The sequence below is a fragment of the Syngnathoides biaculeatus genome, chromosome 8, assembly GCF_019802595.1.
Source record: "Syngnathoides biaculeatus isolate LvHL_M chromosome 8, ASM1980259v1, whole genome shotgun sequence".
Lineage (NCBI taxonomy): Eukaryota > Metazoa > Chordata > Actinopteri > Syngnathiformes > Syngnathidae > Syngnathoides > Syngnathoides biaculeatus.
The window spans coordinates 17,636,290-17,656,524 of record NC_084647.1 but is presented as its reverse complement, the minus strand read 5'-3'; the positions used below and the strand labels follow the sequence as shown (position 1 = coordinate 17,656,524).

At 39.7% G+C, this 20,235-nt stretch overlaps 1 protein-coding gene across 2 annotated transcripts in view; it reads left to right on the top strand.

Moving 5' to 3' along the window:
* The window catches only part of cadm2b (cell adhesion molecule 2b), a 155,121-nt gene that overhangs the window by 19,204 nt on the left and 115,682 nt on the right, over positions 1-20,235 (top strand). For both annotated transcript variants that reach the window (XM_061827441.1, XM_061827439.1), the window contains one exon: positions 227-659. In XM_061827441.1, the coding sequence (XP_061683425.1) occupies positions 596-659 (64 nt within the window). In that variant the 5' untranslated portion in view covers positions 227-595. The remainder of the gene's footprint in view (positions 1-226; positions 660-20,235) is intronic.

Here is a 20,235-nt window from a genome sequence, read left to right as displayed (position 1 = left end):
CATTGGTGAAATGTATTTTAGTAGACAAGGGTCACATTTCAGAACTGCCTCAGTCTACACAAAGTTTTAAGCATGTAGTAAAGGGACGTTTTTGATATTTTCATTTTTGTGTCTTTTGGTTCACTTTAAGAAAAGTAATAACATTTCACGGCTCAAAAATGACTTTATTTTTAGTTGAATTGCTGTCAACAGTAAACATGATGATTCATTTCAAATTATTTTGCAGAGCCCAACAGGGAGATCGCGGACCCCAGTTTGAGAACCACTGCATTAACCCACAACTGGGCGGTGTTTTAGTTCCCTCCCCGTCATCCAATCAACGAGCTGCACGGGATCCGGGGCTGCACGTGCACGCCGTCGACCAGCAGTCAGCGCCGTCCTGCTCCAGAAGAGGACCAGCTGCCCCTCTTCCTCCTCCTACTCCTTCCTCCTCCTCAAGGATCATCATCATCACCACCAGTCAGAGTTCACCCATGTAAAGTCTGCGCATCCCCGTCTGGATAAGTGAGCCCCCCCCCCCGACCCCTTCCCCTCTCCGTTCTCCACGCGTGGAGCGCCGAGTCACGACAAGGCAGCATTGACTTGAAAAGTGAAGATGATGATGGTCCAGCGCCACTTGCTCTTCCTCCTCTCCAGTCTGGGAGCGAGCATCTTTGGAGGTGAGTGCTTGCAGGGAGGACTGATGCTGCAAGACCGGGGCGTGGTGTGTGTGGATGTGTGCGTACCCCCCCCCCCTAAAAAACAAAACAAAAAAAAAAAAACACAAGCACAGCCCGCCCGCTCCAATTTACAATTTTTATTGTGCGCGCTGGACTGCGTGGAAGTTGCGTCGTAGCCGTGCACATGCATACTCCCGATGGAATCACTGCGGTGATACAAGTTGGTGTGTCTGCAGGGAGGTGTGGGTGGGCTGGCAGAAGTTGTGTGTTTGTTTTTTACGGTGCGCATGTTGTAGCATCATCTCCAGGCTCAAAAGTGTGTGTGTGTGTGTTGCTTTTGTAACAAACATCATGCGGTGTTGCATTAGTCATGGTTTTACCTGTGGGTGGGTGTGTGTGACAAGTTACTGTGCAGGAATCAGATCCACCTCCAGGAATGTACTTGCGTGTATGTGTGTTCGCACGTAATCACAAGAACCCACTCCCCAAAGCCAAAAGTCATCCCTGCCCCCTTGTACCTTTACAACCCCCCCCCCTTCCCCCACAAAACATTCATTCCGCCCTAGCACGTGCAGCCACCGCCCGTATAATCGCGCTCGGTGCGCGGGCACGCAGCCACTTCAAGGTGGGTGTGGGAGGTGACCCCCCCCCCCACCCTCCTTCCCCAAAACAGAAAAAAGTCCAACTTGTCACATCCATCGAGCCACTAAATGTTCAATATTATTTAAATAGGTTTCAATTCTTTATTGAGGTATACATGTTATTACAGGATTGAGGTCATAAAATCACATTTTAATAGTAAACAATGTTGAATGTATTTTTCAAATCCAGATTTTACTGAGTACATTAAATCTACTTGCTTAGTATTATTTTTGTTACATTGTATATTTGCTATAATAGTAGTATTGTCACGATTATAATAATTATTAGGAAAATGTGATGTGACAATAACATTATATTTGATCAATAATCTCAACAGTATTTACAACCATTATTAGGCTATATTTTTTTTTAAAAATTCTGAGAACCTTTTCCTAATTTTTTGTGATTTCAGTAAGCATGATACAGAAAATAAAAGTGAGAACTAACGCAAACCTCGTTCTAAACATAAATAACAAATAATTTTTTTTGCGGGGGGGGGGGGATATTGAAGAATCACTTCTTGAAGCGGAGGCAACAAAATAGTGCACTAGTTGTTTGCTGCCAGCAGGGGCACCATTGAGTCACTGCATTGATTGGCTTTCTTACTGAGTGCGACATAATTACTGTCCATCTTGACAAATTGATTCTTTGGTGTCTTTTTTTGTAGCAAACTAGTCCTCCCTCCCATCCATGTCCTCATTGAGGATGGCCTCCCATCCAGCTGTGGCCTGATGACACATCCAAGTATGTCTACATTCTGCCGCGGCAACCAAAATTGTTGCTGGAGAGACGTTGCCGCTTTAAAAGGCCGTGTTTGATGCTCCAACGTTGGTATATATTTTGCAACTCTCGGTATTGTGACCGTCAAACATTTGCAATTTTCTAGTGGAAGTCTTGCTTTAGAAAGTTGGCAGATGAAAGGATGGATGGCCATTTCTCAAGGTGTTTTGGTCTTTTATGAAAGCTATTATTGACTTTGATTCAAAAAGTCTCCCAAGAGAAGAAAAAAAAAAGGCTGTTTAAAATTTTGAGGGCTTCCCAAACTCGAAAACGTTTCAATTCCCTCCTGGTGAAAAGTTGAGTTGTAAGATGGACCCAATAACAATTGTCTTGGTTCCACCCTTGGAATTAAAAAAAGTAAAAAAAAATCTTTCCCTGAAATCTATGTAAAACTTCATTGTTTTAGTCGTCCCACAAAGAAGTCTTGAGAAGTCATGGTGCAAAAGATTTGGTAATTGATATTGTCCAATTGCTGCAAATAGAATTTCTTTAAAAGCAAGTATTTTACAAACATTCCCACTGAGTTTTTGGATAAAAAATAATGAGCATTTTTAAACAACTGCTCAAAACAATAGTGCATTTTTTGGCAAAGTTATTAATGTTGCCCATTCAGGAACGCCGTCCTCACATTCCACGATCTGTGGATTTGAGAGTTTTTCTCTTTAGAAGGCGGGGCCTGAGCTAGTGAGTGATTAGTGCGATTGAGAATCAAGTTTGTTGTTGTCGGCTCATTTTACTGGCAGTTAACTAGCTAAACATTGGTCAGTTGGAGTTTTTGAGTGACGGGGAGCCAGGTGCGGGCCACACAAACTTCTCTATTGTGCTTATCAAGTGTTTGTTTTCTTCCATAAAGGGATTGACTGAGTGCAGCCGCAGTTGTCTGACCTTGCGCATTACAATTTGCTCTTTAGTGGCAGGAAGCTATATTCAATTAGCAAACAATGTTCATTGTACCTTCTGTCAGGACTCTTAAACGCTACTCTATTGTGTGAGCCAATTCAGCTTTGGAGTTGACACCTCACACTTTCTTCATTTGTGGGTGTGAAATAATCCCATACTTTGGACATTCTGTGTCTTTTACGGACGTTTTCCTCCTGGTTTAGCTGTGAGGGATTGACAGCCCACACAGAAAGATTTGTAAATGTCGAAAGATACCATAAGATGGCGGCAAAATACTTGTTTTCTCTGAGACCAAGCTATGGCCTGACTAAATGAATCAGATCCCACTTGATGGTGCCAAAGCATCCATCCATCCATCCATTTTCTGAGCTAGTTAACTTCACGAGGGTCACGGAACTCTTAGGGCAGGAAGCAGGGTACACCCTGAACTGGTTGCCAGCCAATCACAGGGCACATAGAGACAAACAACAATTACACTCATAATAACACCTCGGGGCAATTCAGAGTCTCCAATGAATGCATGTTTTTGGGATGTGAGAGGAAACCGGAGTGCCCGGAGAAACAGGACAGAGAGAACATGCAGACTCCACACAGACGGGGGCGGGATTTGAACCCCGGTCCTCAGAAATGTGAGGCTAATGCTCTGCTGCTCCGACACAGTGCCGCCCTGGTGCCAAAGCAATATTTGTATTTTAGATATAATAAGATAACAGGTAAAGACGCTAGTGTGAAAATGGCCCTTGCATTGTTCGATTTTTCTGTATTTTGCCCTTGGAAGGAAAAGTTTGAACACTAGTTTACATTAATGCATTTTGCCAGCACGCATTTAAAAATAAAATTTAAAGTCTGTTAGAGCTTAAGAACAATCATTGTGTGTTTGTGTGTGGGAGAGCGGGGGTTCCTTTTCCTTTTTTATTTTTATTTTTTAACTCCAAAAGCTGTACGTTCGCTTGGGACCGGAGTAAATATTGATCCTACCGGCTGTTTGTTGTGCATTTGGCAGCACCCTTAAGTTGTTGTTTTATTGCTTTTTTAGGTTGTTTTTTTTTGGGCAGCAGGGCATTTGAGGTATTTTGAAGGGTCAACAACATGCAATCGAATAGAAAACATGTATAATCAAAAGTGTAATGAAAATATTTGTTTTCTTTGAATGGAAGCAGTGGACGTTTTGAATTGGATACTCCCCAAAAAGTTGTGCAATGACTCTATAGCATGATGAAAATCCCTTTGGTGGTGTGTTTTTATTCCTGCCGCATTGATTAGCTGCGAATATGCTTATTCTGAAGGCGTTAACGTTGTCCATATTGTGCCGTTAGGGGCCTTTAGGAGTTCTGCTGCTGCACATTTTATTGATTACGGGTTTGTTTACATCACAGCGGATACTCATGTGATGCATGTAATGAGGGTGGCCGAAATGATACGTCGAATCTTCTAATCACAAACATGAGGATTACAGGTCAAGGTGGAATAATTCCCTCACAAAGTTAATGAATCTTCAGGTCTTGTTTTAGATTCTTTTTTTTTGTTGTTGTTGTTAAATGATTAAAAAAAAAAACGACAGTGGTCAAAAATATGAACAAAACACTTTTTTTTCCCCCATGATCTATGATAACAGATCTAAGACTTTTACTACAACCACTGAAGAAGGTTTTCTTCCATTTATTGTCACCAAAAACTCCGAAAGCAGTCAGTGTCTGTTGTGATCAAAAGTAAAAGTGTTATGCGTTAAGTCCACTTTTAGCAGTCATCTCCACTCATTAAAATCAAATTGCGCCACTCATTTTCTCCAGCGCAGCGAGCCATTAGATGCCTCTTATGAAAGTGAAAATTAAAAAATGATGTAATCCATTGGAAAACAAAACATTTAAAGTACTGAGTCTAGTGGAAAAAAAACATTTTACACAAATTTTGATTTGGCTCCATAAACAAGGGATGGAAAAATGTAATTTTCATTGGTTTCACTTGGCCAAAAGTGGCTATGGAAACGGTTCCGTTTGTTGCAATCAGTATGACGTATTTTAAAAAGCTGAAGTCATGAACACAGCTAAAAGGGTTCACAAAAAAAGAAGCGAGTTAAACAAAAGTGCTTGTTTCTTTTTTTTTTTTTTTAACAAGTGGATGATTGATTAGCTGATTGGCTCCATTAAGTCATGAAATTGTTGTTGCTCTTGATATCATCTAATTTAATTGAATGCCTTGTGATAGCTGCAGCAGCATTTAGCGATTTTTATGGTAATATTAGATTTGGTGGTAATTGGGGAGCTATTTTTTTTATAATGTTGGTACTAAGTGCAAAAAGAACCACTAGTTTACACTGTAAGCAGGAAAAACAAGACTTCCGTTCTTAATTGTGTGCTGCCTCGATAGTGTCAGCGCGCACGCCGCCGATTGCAGAAAGTGTCCCCAAAAAAATTCTTGTGGGCTTCGCGCTCCATCGAGTGCTATTCTATTTTGAAATGCTTTCTTCTGCATTTGCCGGATTGCTTTGCCACCTACGCGGACCAATTTTTCATTGGGAGTGTATACTGCAGGGTGGCACTTTTCGACGCCACTTGATAGCTGAGAAAATGCACTTGTGTTTCATCTGACTTTGTGCGCGCACATTTGAGTGTGCGCGCGTGCGTGTGTTTGGATAGAGAATGTTCTCTAAATGAATTCCAAGTGAAGGTGAGGGCAAGAGAAAGCTCTGAGCTGTCACATATATGCCTTTTGTCGCATGCACGCACAAATGCACTAACACACACGCACAGAGTATACTGGGACGCATCCTTATTCCCGTCGAGCCATCTGCACTGTACACATGTACAACAATGTGCTCCATTAAAATGACTGCAGCGTTTAATGTTCGCTTAGCCGTATTCTATTTTTGTTTTATTAGCACTTTTGCCGTACGTATGCGCCACGCCCCGAACGAGTGCTCTGAGCTTGACTGCGGTCTAGGACACTCGTAGGCGAGAGTGCGCCATAAAACATGAACACGGGTCACATTAATAGGTACACGTCACACTATAACAGGATCCAGTACAGGAGATTTTCAATTACAGACCTTAATGCTGACTTTTGCTCCCAACTGTCATTTTGAAAAAATTCGGCCTCGGTGGCCGGTTTCACTCGGCAACATTTGGTCAACATGTCGGTCGCAATTATCCATCCATCCATTTTCTTTTGCCGCTTATCCTCACAAGGTTTGCCGGGAGTGCTTGAGCCTATCCCAGCTGTCAACGGGCAGGAGGCGGGGTACACCCTGAGCTGGTTGCCAGCCAATCGCAGAGCACATGGAGACAAACAGCCACATTCACAATCACACCTAGGGGCAATTTGGAGTGTCCAATTAATGTTGTGTGTTTTTGGGATGTGGGAGGAAACCGGAGTGCCTGGAGAAAACCCAACCCAACTACAGGGAGAGCATGCAAACTCCACACAGGCGGGTCAGGCATTGTGAACGTGGGACCTTAGAACTGTGAGGCCAACGCTTTACCAGCTGACTCACCTCTATCCCAATTTGACCCATAAAAAAATCTCAAGACAATTTTAAGCTGTTTTTGGCCATTTGCAGGGATCTTTTAAAGACTGACGTGTGCTGTGTGAGCTCTTTAAATTTCCTCTTCGGTTTCAGTGTTGCTCCTGAAGTGAAGCTTGTGATACTTCTTTTTCATCCCATTTGCAGTGTTGACCTTTCCCAGTCTCTCTTGGTCCTTATCACTGCTCAAGTGGGCTTTGTGCCCAATAATAGTTGAGCCTGTGAATCTCATTTACCCTATATGATCCTCCCATACTCTTTAAAGTTAGTGTTTGTCGTCTGTCTTAGCATTTTTGGTCAATTTACCATATTTTCTCATGTATAATGCACACCCGTGTATAATACACACCGCCAAAGTTGATCTACAAATTGTGGAAAACCCTTCTACCTACCTACCTACCTACCTATAATGCATTTTTATAGCGCGTGACTTTCTTTCTACCCATATGATCAAAAGATTGAGTATTATCTATATTTTGTTAGTTATTTTCAAAAAAAATATTCTGAAGGTAAGCTCTTTATTTGAACACAAAATATTTTCTATTTACTTGCTCTTAATTTGAAATTCAAAGCCCAACTTTTATTAGTAAATGAGAAAAAAACAAATATGCTCATATGTTTGATTACTCAGGCAGAAGAAAACATGAAGGGGCTGGTGAAACACATTTGTTTTTTTTAATGGGTTTCAAATTAAACGGTAAACTATTAAAAAAAAAAAAAACATTATCATTAAACAAAACAACTCTAAACCAGTCACTGTGATTTGACAGGCGCGTATGCGTCCACGCACCTTCGCACTCGCAAATCTGCAGTCGAGCACGAAAAATCACGCGCGTAAAATTTGTTATGAGTAGTAATACATAGATATTGAAAGACGTCGCTTATTTTTGTGTGGACCAATGTTCCCTCTAAGATGCGCTACTGCGCAAGTGTGCACTTGTGGCACACTCTCAGCGCACATGAAAACCGATCCAGCGCAGTGAACCACAGCCTGATGTATAGCCTGATTTTTTTAAAAACACGGAACCACGAGGTCTCTGCTCCTCAGCCTACTTCTAGTTCCTAGTTTACCTGACACCGCTCCCCTCCGCTCTTAAAGGGGTACGCTCACAATTACAAACAACACACACCCGGAACTTTATATCTGCGGGGATGACTGGTGGACCACATCTGTAACTTTGTATCTGCGGGCATGACTGACCACACCCATACATTTTTCAAATGTGAGGGACTGATAAAGGCATCAATGATGGTTATTGTTCAGCCATCAGTTGTATTTTAAAAAAAAAAAAAACAAGAACAGTATTTCACTATTTGTTTTAGGGTATATAAACTTATGACCACAATTGTAAACACTTGCAGTCATATGTACGCATGTCATATTGGAATGCATGTGTGGACCTCACCTTTTTCATAACCTTGAAGTGGTGGTCGCATATTGGAATGAAAGTGTGCACCTTTCTCTTAACCCCTAGATGGTGGCAGACATTTATGAAATGTGGAAGTTTTTTTCTATATACTGATGTGCCTAGTTTGGGGGAAAATGCACATTGTACACGAGAAATTCTGTGAACATTTGAATGTCAAAATAGGTCAATTGTGGCTGCATTAGTCAATGTTATAGGTGGAGGCACATAGCAACAAATCAAAAACTAGGAGTATAATATAATATGTTTATGGTCAAAGATTTTGTACTTTAGTGTTGCCCCACCTCATACTGAGGCTACAACACACAGTGTAGGCAAAAAAAAAAAAAAAAAGCTACTTTGTAATTTAGCATCAGCCATTTGTTCAGTATACTGTACTTGCTTCCGAATGGAGCTCATTTTTCACGAATTCTCTCGTCTCTGGTACGACAGGACCTGAAATTTGCCAAATCATGGCTTCGTGCTTAGTATAGGGGATGGGTGCTTGTGTCTTTTCGTGCGTCTCGCAACGATACACACGTCCGCCCAGATTGAAACTGAAACTGTGAAACTAGAGTTGGGAGGGGGGGGATTTTTCCGGGTAGTGCTCATACAGTTTGGGGAGGGAATTGTGTTTGGGACCTCTTAAGTAAATCACATTTCATTCGGATACCAGGCTTGAAAAATATATTGATTTTCAGGGATGATGACTCCATCACCATAAGTGATTAATTCATGAAAGCATCTGCGGTTCATATAAAAGCTCGTAGTGTTTTTGTTCTTTCCCCAAGGTTGTATGACAATACATGCATTTTGAGGAAACGGGAGCACAAACGTAGCTCCTTCGTGCTCACATCTCCCATTTGACTTCTTCCTCTTTCAAGGCTTGCCATACTGGAGATAGATGAAAGTTAGGATAGTGAATGCAGGCGTGTGTATTTTGCAAGGTAAGGTGGGAGATAAAAGCCCGGAATCTCATGTCCTCATAAAGAGGGATCAGCCGTGGTCTGCACGGCGGCAGAATACCGATGGGGGGAGAAAAAGAGGAAGAAGAGGAGAAGCTGCAGCCTCAGAGGCAGAGAGGACAACAACAACACCTCCCCTAAACACCAGAAGAATGACACCATACATTATCCATTGTCATACAATATATATTTTATCAGATTATGTACAAGTTAATATACTATAATGTTAATGCTAGTATATTCTATAACCTCATATAGTTTTATTATTACAAACGGTTTGTGAAAATCTCCCATAAATTTACAGATTAACATAATGATACAGTATTAGTATTGTGTGTGCTACTATAGTAATACATGCAAATACTGGTTATAATTGCGAGATGTTAGTGAAAATAATATTTTAAAATGTATGTATTCATATATTAATAAAAGTAATTCTATGATTGAAAGGTTCAAAAGATTCACAAGAATAATAAATCATACTATAAACATGAATAGAATACTTAATATACTCAAGTTAGCACATTTATAATATGCTGTAATGTAAAATATATAGGAGTTAGTAATATAAAATGTCGTTTGATGAGTACATATTCATATGGTATTAGTGACTGTACTGTAGGTGTTATGAGTGTGGGAATGCATTTATATGGCATGAAAATGCAAAATACAACACGAAGGAAAAGGTTCTCCTTTAAAGTCAGCACTCGAGTTCCTCAGGAGGATTTTGGGGGGGGGGGGTCTACGAGGGTTATCTCCCTCTGAGGGAAGCGTCGTCCCCCCTGCTGGTTACTCCCGGAGCTGGGCGTCCTCGCTAGGTGGAGCGTTTGAAACACTATATTTTCCACGTCAAGTTCTATTCTCGGTTTCACTTTTAACCTTGTCTCATATGCTCAGGCTGCCGATTTACAAAATGGAGCCAGTTGTATTTTTTCTTGGAAAAAAAAAAAAAAAACAGCATCTTTGGGTCATTCCAGAATTGAAGGACAATTTACAATATGGTATGTTTTCAAGAAAAACAAGTAATAAACTAGCAGATAGTTTTATGTGTCCAGCTGAGCCATTGATTTTAGTGCCATTTTATGCCATAACATGTTGTTTGGCTCAACCATGTTACAGATACTTGGCTACCTAAAAAGCAAATATTTAAAAAACATAACTTCCTAAATAAAATGAAGTTACTTCTCATTTGACTACTACTGTAATTTAACTTTAGTCTTGCTCTAACTACACTGACAGGTTTGCATACTTGCCTTCTCATTGTAATAGCTGCAATGCTAAACGGTCAAGAAAAAATTGAATAGCAATTTCTTTCCCTATTATTAGTGACAAGGATGCCCTGGTTAAAGGGACGTAGTTCATTATGACTGAAAACATTTTTAAAAAATATGAAAAATAGAAGAGATGACTGAACTTAAGTCCCACTACGGTCAGCGCAATTAGCTTGACGATGTTCATGTCGCTCGTGTTTTCTTCTTGTATGGATGGCAACAAAGGTTATATTAACGTTACCAATTTCAGAATACCATCACTATTGTTTAGAAAATGTCTGTGGTAAGATAAAATGTTTTAACAGTTACAATGAAACCATAGCAAAAATGGTGGAGGAAAAATGAGCTAACGTGGCCATGTAACATATTAAACGTTTAACTCAAGGCACCACTGTAATTTTGTAGCATCTGATTGTGTTCGACGGGTTGTTTTTTTTTTTTTGGGAGAAATTTGGTAAAACCGTCAGAGCTGAATTTTGCCTCTTGATGCTAAGTGATGTTGTTGTCATTAACTATGGATGAATGTAGTCTTGCAGATTGTTAATTTATCACAAACACACGTCTACGCTGCTTTCCTGATCAGTTTATTCGGTCTCCACCCCCCAATCATCAACAAAGTACTCAAACAACTGTGCTGTTTTATTTATTTCTATTTTGGGGCACACAAAGTCACTCCGCACATCAAGTGAGGATAGAGAAGCAGCCATCAAGATAGAAAAGGACCCACTTTGGACTCACCCGCTGCCATAATTGCACATTCAGTCGGCTCTCGTAGCGTATGAGGACATCTGCTGTGCTCCAGGTGACCCCAACCACCGTCGCTGCAGCATGCCCCGACGTAATGACCACTCCGAACCCCGGGGGCCGCCATCATCGCGCCATAAATACAGAGTGCGACTGCGGAAAGCTGCTGGCTTTTTACAAATGGACACACCACACTTGTTGGAGGCTTTTGTGTCTGCGGTGGAAGAAGAAAAAAAAAATGTCAAAAAAGGTTTTTTGAAGGCTGACTTTTTGTGCAGGCTGCAGTTTACTCGCAGCAGTCAGGTGGCATGATGTCGTCCAAGCAATTTCTCAAAGTCCTGACCTGGAGAAAGAGTCCGCGTGGACTGACCTCGGCTGAGGTTGTTGAAAATGGTTGGGCTTGCTGTAATTGGAGATTTGAGTTGGGTCAAAGTGAGTGAGCTTGTCTAACCGATAATGATTAATGTCCATTTTCTAGTGCGGCTAGTTTATAGTGCACGGTGGCTCGGATAAAATTTCATGGTTGCTAAAATACAAAACAAACCAAAAAAATAAAAAAAACTTGGAAAAAAATACACAAGGAAGATATATATTCCACTTTTAAAAAATGTTGTATGGATTAAAAAAAAGTCAGATTTTTGAAAAACAAAAATTGTATATTTTCAATGTAAAAAAAAATATATTTTGGCATAAAAGCTGTATTTTTTTCAAATAAAAAAGAATATTTTTTAAAGAAGAAATGTTTACAGACTTAATTATATTTAATTTTTTAAAAAAATAGTATATTTAATAAATATGCATATTTTCTAGAAAAAAAAACGGTACGCCAAGTTTTCAAGAAAACTTTTCGAGAAAAGACATATTTTACAGAAAAAAAGTGATATGAAATTATTTTTTGCACACAAATTTGTACATTTTCAGGATAATCTTGTATATTTTCAATATTTTTTTTTTTTTTAGAAATAACATTTTGTTTCAGATCTGGATCAACTTGTGGCTAGAAGAATTTTTGATGAAAACTATAACTCAAAAGTTACACAAAAATTTCCAACACTGTTGTTGTGAGCAACTCCTGTGAGACTTCAGGAACTGAATCCTTTTAGTAATCTTTATGTGAAGATGTTTTCCTCTTAGGCGCTCACGGTAATACTCTAATGAGCCTTATTTTCCACTTGAGGACACTTAATGAATGTTAAAATTTGAATATAAATGATTACCCGTGTAGGCTATACAGTATACCTGGCGTAGCTCTACGCTATTTATAGTTCATGTTTACCAAGAACAGTGCAGGTGTAAATTGGGTTTATGTTCTGCGTCAGATGCCACAAAGGGCTTATGTGATTAGTCGTGTTGCTGCTGAAGTAATCCATATGTGTGAATCGTGTTTATTTCTTATTGTGTCGATGCCTCCAAATCTGGCCGCCTCCAACTTTTGGTGTACAAGAATCTTTTAACAATCCTAACACCAATGAAACTACCATGTGTGTCACTAAAGACAAGTTCTTGATTAATTCTTTTTTTTTTCTTGGGATTTCAATATGTTTGTGACTTGTTTAATGTAACGGAAGTAACAAAATATATTGATCCATCATTGCGAGCTGATTTGCCACTTTATCCCTTTATTTAGCAACTTTTCCAACCTTTTAGCTATCAGTGAAAATCTGCAATACATATAGAGAACATAAAAACCATTTTGATGAATAGTTTACCCACACATGCTTAAAACATTTAAACTCAATAAAACACACTTTTCAAACTGTAATTTACTGGATCTTTTCAATCGATAGATGTCATGCAATAGGAGCATATCATATAACATCACTTTGAAGAAATGAAAAAAGACCTGCGCAAACATTTCTCCTAATAAGCCTTCTTGCTTCAAACTTTGTCTTTCCCACTTGACATTCATGGTAAAACTGACACATAAGACAAAAAATATTGAATGGTTCTATACAGTATTGAACTCATTCAGTGCCGACCCTCCCAGTTAATATGTATATTTTACAGTGAAGAAAATAAGTATTTGAACACCCTGCTATATTGCAATTTCTCCCACTTAGAAATCATGGAGGGGTCAGAAATTTTCATCATAGGTGCATGTCCACTCTGAGAGAGATAATCTAAAAAGAAAAATCCAGAAATCACAATGTATGATTTTTTTTTAACAAATTATTTGTGGGATAAATTTAACACAACACATTTAAAAATTAAACATTTTATATTTGAACACCAAAATCTTCAAGCAAACCATATAATTTTACCTAACTACAGTTCCCAGCTTACTGCTTATACTTTGAAACAAGTTGTTGCTGCAGCTAACGTAAATTAGCGTAAATGTTAATTGTAACGCTTCAAATAACTGCTACATTGTCATACATGGAACAGCAACACACTCAGATTTATATTATGTGCCAAAAGTTATAATAGGGTTGCGTCATTAGTTTAGTGTCTTTGCAAATTATTTTTAGGACACTAAAAGTTACAGTTTACGGACGCCGGTAGTCCAGAAACCCTCTAGTTTAACACAGCTCAAAAGGTCATATTGCAACAGTGTACAGAGTATAAGAAGTCACACTCTGAATGGCGTTTGCTTTCCCTCCCACTTTGAGAAGTTTTAATGAGACATTTTTTCATTTTTGTCTGTGGCAAGACAGAATAAGACTTTATTCTAAGCTCCTCAAAGTCTGTGTTATGAAAGATCGACACTCCGCAGGGGATTTTACACATTCCTGTCTTAAAACTTGTAGTGGACTGTAATCCACTGTGACTGTCATTTGCTCACGAGACAATAAAAAGAGGAGATAGTTCATGCCGGATGTCGACACACTCGACACGCAACCCTTCTAGATTACATTATGTCTACAGAAAGAGTACATCGTAGTTTCATTTTGGAGAACATTTGATTTAAAATCCATTGTTATTTTTTTGCCCCTCATAAAATGACCTACCATCGCATAGCTATTTTATCTTTGTGTGTAGAATAGTGTGTCTAACATAGCATATGATACACGCAAAATAATATTGTAACATAATATGATTGTCATCGCATAATATATGAAAAAGCATAGCATTCTAACATAATATATGAAATAGCACAAAAATAATAGAAATAGATCGCATGGATCATGACAGAGCATAAAATAATATCGGCAATAGCATAGAAATATAAAATCAGCTGTAACAATGCAACATAGAGTATAACATATCCCATAGCATAACAAAAGACATACAGTAACAGAAACCTGTCATATACATGACACATAACATAATAACAACACTTAGCATAGTAACATTATTTAGGATAACGGTATAATATAGCATAGCATAGAAGCTTAGCAACACACCATCATGACATTGCATAACTACTCTTTAACTGTAAAAGTATGCATGCTCACAGTTAAAAAACTATTAGTTGTACTTTAACACTTCCCACATTAGCCTTAACGTGCTAATGTTGCTTATTACCGCTGAGTCGTCCCGAACACACACACAGTGCGGCCGTGCTACACTGATCATTGCCTGCTGTGGCTGCTAATGATTTGACCTGTGTCATAATGGAATTTTTTTTTCTTTCACCATACAACACCGCGAAATAAGTGTATTGTCATTATTCTTACTGGACTGAATTAATGGTAGCCACGGAGACGGCTACCGGCGCTCACGAGCTGCGTGCCAAAAAGCGCTGCTCTCACAATGGTTCGCCGTAAATGGCCCAATACTTTCGTGTTCCGGCACGATCCGAGAGGAAGCAAAGAATAGTAACACATTATACAAATTGTGCTTCAATTAAGTGAAGCTGGCGAGCCTTTTTTAAGGAAGTCTGAAGGCACTGAGCCATTCAGTGATGTTGTGAATACACTACATGGGGTTTTATATTGCACTTTACAGTGAAAAATGAGACTGCAAATTTGCAGTAAAATTCCTACTTAATATTTTTAAGTGAATTTGAACCCCAAAAATCTAATGTCCATTCACTTTCCACACACTAAATCAATCTTTGCCACAAGATGGTCGCAAAATCATGGCTAATATCTTTGATATTTGTATCTCGGGGAGGAGGTAATAATAGTCCGGGTTGTTATGGACTTCTGGTGCATTTTTTTCAAAATGAAGTCATGTATAAACCATTTATCTTTAAGGGAAATGTTGTAAAATTATATTAAGCTCTTTTAGGATTCGAATATTATTTGCACTTTAAGTGGTGTCGTGCAGTTTGACCAACTTAAGTCAATAAGAAGACCAGCAATGATAAATGAATTCCAACTCTCGCTACATTCATTCACCATAGTCAGAATGGCTTGAAATTATCATAATTGCAGATGGATGCTATGTACTTCGGTTTGAATTCATCCTAATGAAAACATCATGCTGAGCTGAGATTAGCAGCGGTGGGTCTGCTGACTCCATTCATGCAATTAGCGTTGTGCAGTCAAGCTTTTCCTCCCATACAAATACAGTGGCGCAACCTCTGTAGGGCTTAAATACTTAAGACCAAGTGTTTTGCAGCCTTGCTGACAAACTACAATACAATGGACCCTTGTAATTTGAACACAGTCCGTTCCAGGAGTTGTATTCACTCGTTGCACCCAATGACAGTGCATAGTGGAGTCAAATGTTCTTGAACTGAAACTGAGGTGATGTCACGGAAGTTTTCAATTACTTCAGAGGCAAATATTTCACTGTGCCATGACTGTGGACACTGCGGGACTCCACAGTCTCCACTTGGCTGCCACCCTCCTGCTGTCCTCAGTCTCCTCTTGGATAAAATGTCTTTTTACTGTGATGTTACGATTACCCAAGTAGCCTCATGTTAGCTTCTTCTTTTTCTTTCGGCTTGTCCCGTTAGGGGTCGCCACACCGTGGTATTTTTTCCATCTAAGCCTATCTCGTGCATCCTCCTCTCTGAAACCCACTGTCCTCATGTCCTCCCTCACAACAGCCATCAACCTTTTCTTTGGTCTTCCTCTCGGTCTGTTGCCTGGCAGCTCCATCCTCAGCACCCATCTACCAATATACTCACACTCTCGCCTCTGAACATGTCCAAACCATCAAAGTCTGCTCTCTAAAAAACATCCAACTTTGGCTGTCCCTCTAATGGAGCTCATTTCTAACCCTATCCAACCTGCTCACTCCTGGCGAGAACCTCAACATCTTCATTTCTGCCACCTCCAGTTCTGCTTCCTGTTGTGTCTTCAGTGCCACCGTCTCTAATCCGTACATAATGGCCGGCATCACCACTGTTTTATAAACTTTGCCCTTCACCCTGGCGGATACTCTTCTGTCACATAGAACACCAGACACCTTCCGCCAACTGTTCCACCCCGCTTGGACCCGTTTCTTCACTTCCTTACCACACTCTCCATTGCTCTTCTCTGTGTTAGGGTTCTGACAGTAATGCTTGTTTTACACAATTTTCCCCTGGCATTATGTTTCTTTTGCATATGTTGAATCTCCATAGTTTGAATTTTGGCCTCAGTGCCCGCTCGGAAAAAAAACTCTGTCTCCGTGGTGTGACGTAAATCCAAAAGACCTTTGTTTTTTTGCCTTCCTACCCTTGCTTGTTTGTTTTTCTTTCTTCCCAATGCATTCAATGGGGAGTGATTTCGCCAGTTACTACTCCGGAAGTACATCTAATGATCAATTAATTAGCATTATGTGGCTTTTTTTTTGTTGCTCAATAAAGAGAGACTAAGGACTCATTTTTAAGCATGTTTATTCACAAAATTGCATGGTTACAGTTTTCCCTTCTTCGAAACCAGAGTCTGGATTATTAGCAAGCATCAACGTACTAGAAACGCATTTCCGCTGTTAGATGAACAAATCCCTTCATCACCTCGCGCTTCTTCACGTCACATCCCGATGGCATCTCGCACGTACCTCCTTTTCCGCATCAAGACGGGATACTGGCAGAAAGGATTTGTTATCCTAATCTCTTGCCAGGTGATCACTTTTGCCTCGCTTTCTTCCTCAATATCAGCGACTTAAAAAGATGATTTGCTTGGAAGCGTCCTCATGTTTTTGTTTTGTTTTTACACACTCATCTATAGTCTTGGGATTTTTCTCTCTCAAGGACTCATTTGACATTATTCTCCAATTAGAGCGCAGACGCTGACAGATGATTGTGAACGCGGGCTTCCATTTCGTCGCAAATGTGCGCTCTGATGCTGTGAAATTTTGACAAGGTTCAAAACTTTTGGTAAACTTCGCCATCTGAAACTTTGAGTGGGGAAGTTGGCGTCTTTTTACTGTTTGCTTGCTGAACCACATCTTTGCAGATGTACATAACCAGTCACTCACATTTGAAAAATGTACAGGTGTGGTCAGTCATGCGGGTGTGATTAGGGATGGCCTTAAAATAACTTACTGAGTTAATATAACATAACTGTCAATTAAAAATAAAATAAACAAATACATAACTAAAATAGAAAACAAAAATTTCAAACTCAGAAATGATCATTTCCAATTTCAACTGATATTAGTAGAACGTGATATAAAATGGTATTTAAAAATTTTCATCAATAAAAATTCTTCATCCGACAAACTTGATCTGAAGACAAGTTCAATGCACTGCCCTGTCAAGGAATAAACATGAACAGTTTATACCCGCAATGTTTTGAAAATGCTGAAAGTTTAGTTCAACATAATCGGCGTTCGTGGCAACAACTTACCGATATATTGTAACAAACATTCCTTTGTGATGTGTTGTTGTGGGGGGGGGCACGCTATCACGCGCCCGACACAATGAGCACCCCTGGTGTAACTGAATTTTCTTTGACATGGCTCATGATGTTGATGGCTTTCGACATAAATGTGCTCGCAATACGTGAAGCAGCTCTGAACATGCACTTTCGGCCTAACTTCCGTACATGCTCAGTACGGTTAACTTGCATTTCCTGTTTCCGGGTGAATATACTGATTGTTTAGGAGCAGGCTTGTTTTGTAAACAATGTTTCTGAAATAAACGCGTAAATCAATGTCAAGACTGCACAAAATAAGCAATGTCTTTCAATATCTATTTTTTCAACTCCTAACAAATATTTACGCGGCTGATTTTTTTTTTTGTGATCAACTGTTCAGATTTGTGAGCACGGAGGCACACGGGCGAGGTCACACGCGTCAAATGTGAGTGACTGTATAACTAAACCCCCTGAGGTTTCACAATTTGGAATGTTACCAAATTGGTTGAGAAGCAGCATCGTGTGTAACATCCTTCGTGACAAATGCACCTTTGCGAGTCATCTAAACTGCTGATGGACTTAAATTAACCTTCATTGTAAGTATACTGTCGAGTCTTAAATTGCGCTTGTCACACAAAACCTCAATCTATTCCTGTCTTGGCGCATATACACACTGTACAGACTCTTTTTATTGATGAGAAAAATGAGAAGTCCCCGTCGTTGCCTCATTTGTTTTTGAGATGGTCTGAACCAGCATTCTGTGGTCAAATTCATCACTTTTACATTCGTTTGCACATCCTGTAAAAAAAAAGAAAAGGTCATTGCTCTTGGGATGGAATTCAGAGAAAAGAAGAGTTTTGTGGTGAGTTTAGTTGCAACTTTGACATTTGTTATTTGTATCTACGCCATTGTAGGTTTTGTTTATCCAAAAATCATGTTAAAACGCAGCAGCACCACAAGGCAACCAAAACGGCAATTCTGCTCTGACATGACCTCTCCTGTTGTGGTTACTATTGTTGTTGTTGTTGTTGTTTCTTCACAGTTGACTTCTTCTCTGTGGTCTGAAATGTCAGTGTCTCAATTAGTTACATTTTTGGGGCTAATTTGGAATGTCTCTGAGAGTTTTTTTATGTCATTATTATTTTTCATTATTTTTTTTTCCCCTCGCATCATCTGTGACATTCAAAAAGTAAATGGCAAAAAGATAAAAGTGAGTCATCGCGCATTGCTCTTGCTGATAAAGCTTTCCTGATATGCCGCCGTTCGTAAACAGAAACTCCTATCAATTATATTAAATGGACAACATTGCGCTTGTTGCTGTGTAATTGACAACTTGGGAAACAACAACAACAACAAAAAAAGAGAAGGGAGAAAAAAAAAAGTTTGTGTAGTATCAGAGCCTTGTACGACGCCAGTGTAATGGAGTGGTGGAACTGCGGTATGAAGTTTCACACGTGTTCAAGCTTTGCTGTGTTGAAAGCAGTTGTTGCACTTACACTCGTTAGTCGATTTGAAAGCAAAAGTAAGTGTATGCAGTTGTTGCAGGAGTGTTCTGCATTTGCTTGGTTCTGTGTGAAATGTGTTACCTTTTGCCTATCTATTGTCAAAATATCAGTCCACAGTATCGAGAAACTTGCTAGCCTTAGCTTCCCAAACTTTTTTTCCAGCACCTCCATTTTGGAGAATATTATTCCTTGGGATTGAACAAAAACATGAAAAACAGCTGGGTGTAACTTACATAATAACAAAAAGTGTTCATGGTAGCCGTGCACCCCCGTCATAACGCCGCGCACCCCAGTTTGAAACCCACAGGTCGAATTTGCATTTTTCAAACTGGTACAAGATGTGAATGTCGCCTTCTATTTCTCAAATTACAATACTATTGATATATCGCACAATATCTTGCTATTATTTGATATTTGTTGGCCTACTAGTGTTCACAGGAAAAATAGAAGACAAAACCTGAAAAGTCTGCAGGAAGGAGGCACAGGATTAGGCTGCACGCACCTGCAGTTTTCCTGCCACTACACTGTGGTACATGTTCATTTTTGGCACTGACTACCAACAGAGTTTTTTTTCTTTTCTTTTTTGTGGGCGATACAAGAAATGATGTCGTGAACCACTGCTGGCAAGAAGTGAAGTCCAAAATTCTCGCAAGAGCGCCGAGTCGTAAATGCCAAACACTCACTGCAAGCCGCCCACACTGGCACAAAAGCACTCAAGGGGAAGCAACCTGTACAGTCGACTTCTCCACATCAAAAACCTGTTATGTTTTTAAAAAGATAAAGATGGCAGTTTGCTTACACCTGTAATGACAGGGCGGGGGCTCAAGACACCATGCGTGGAAAAACAGAGGAGGTCTGTGATTATGCTTTGAAGCTGCAATTTTGGGAGCTATCTTGATTATTTTCATGCATCATTACAGGAACTCATCCTTGGGATTTTGTCCGATTACCAAGTTTGAACCACAAATACCAGACAGATGGCCAATACTAAATTGCAAAGAATTTTTGTTTCAGTTGTTTTGGGTGTCCCCTCTGAATAGTTGTAGGTGTTTCCTCCCACATCCCAAAAACATGCAACTTTAATTGGACACTCTAAATTGCCCCCTAGGTGTGATTGTGAGTGCGGCTGTTTGTCTCGATGTGCCCTGCGATTGGCTGGCGACCAG